We start from the raw sequence: 796 nt of genomic DNA on the forward strand, positions 1-796 counted from the left end.
TTTAATAATAGTAATAATAATAATAATAATAATAATAATAATAATAATAATAATAATTAAAAATAAATAAATAAATAGCATTTGTACAGTGCATGTCCCCACTCAAAAGCAAGCTCTATGCGCTTTGCACTGTATATTACCCCAGCAGACCACAGAACACTCGGAAACATTCTCAGCTTCCTTGGAAGCATACAGTGCAAGCAGCTGGTTAAGCGCTTAAACACTAACAAACTGACAAGATCTTTTCATCTTTCTTTTCATCTTTTTTTTCATCTCTGTATTTCTCTCTCTCCCTCAATCTGTCAGTGTGGACAAACCAACCTTTATATACTTGGAGACGAAGATATCATTCTCCGGCGGGTACACACACATCACCACTCCCTGTCTCGGCGACTCGGGCAAAGGGACACAATCCTTGTATGGCAGTTCAGAGGTCGGGTAGGATTTGACCACATTCACACTGGCGTGAAGGGCTGACGCGCTACGCACCATGGCTCCCTCTCCAAGTGATGCTCGGTTCTGTGGATTAAAAAAAAGAGAAAGGGATGGTGAGGAAAAATGTATGTTCTTTGGCTTTATCTTATCATACCATACCGTACTATGGCGTACTTTACCATACCATACCACACCATACCATACCCCACCATACCGTACCACACCATACCATACCATACCATACCACACCATACCATACCATACCATACCATACCATACCATACCATACCACACCATACCATACCATACCAAACATATCATACCATGCCATAAAATACCATACCACACCATACCGTACCAC

At 41.0% G+C, this 796-nt stretch overlaps 1 protein-coding gene across 1 annotated transcript in view; it reads right to left on the bottom strand.

The window, feature by feature from the left end:
* The window catches only part of LOC101849030, a gene marked incomplete at its 5' end in the record, with an annotated part of 4,223 nt that extends 3,704 nt beyond the window's left edge, over positions 1 to 519 (bottom strand). The window contains 1 exon segment of the mRNA XM_013090989.2: positions 322 to 519. Coding sequence (XP_012946443.1) covers positions 322 to 519 — 198 coding nt within the window.
* Positions 520 to 796: the final 277 nt, after the last annotated feature.

This window comes from Aplysia californica, unplaced genomic scaffold (genome assembly GCF_000002075.1).
Source record: "Aplysia californica isolate F4 #8 unplaced genomic scaffold, AplCal3.0 scaffold01784, whole genome shotgun sequence".
Lineage (NCBI taxonomy): Eukaryota > Metazoa > Mollusca > Gastropoda > Aplysiida > Aplysiidae > Aplysia > Aplysia californica.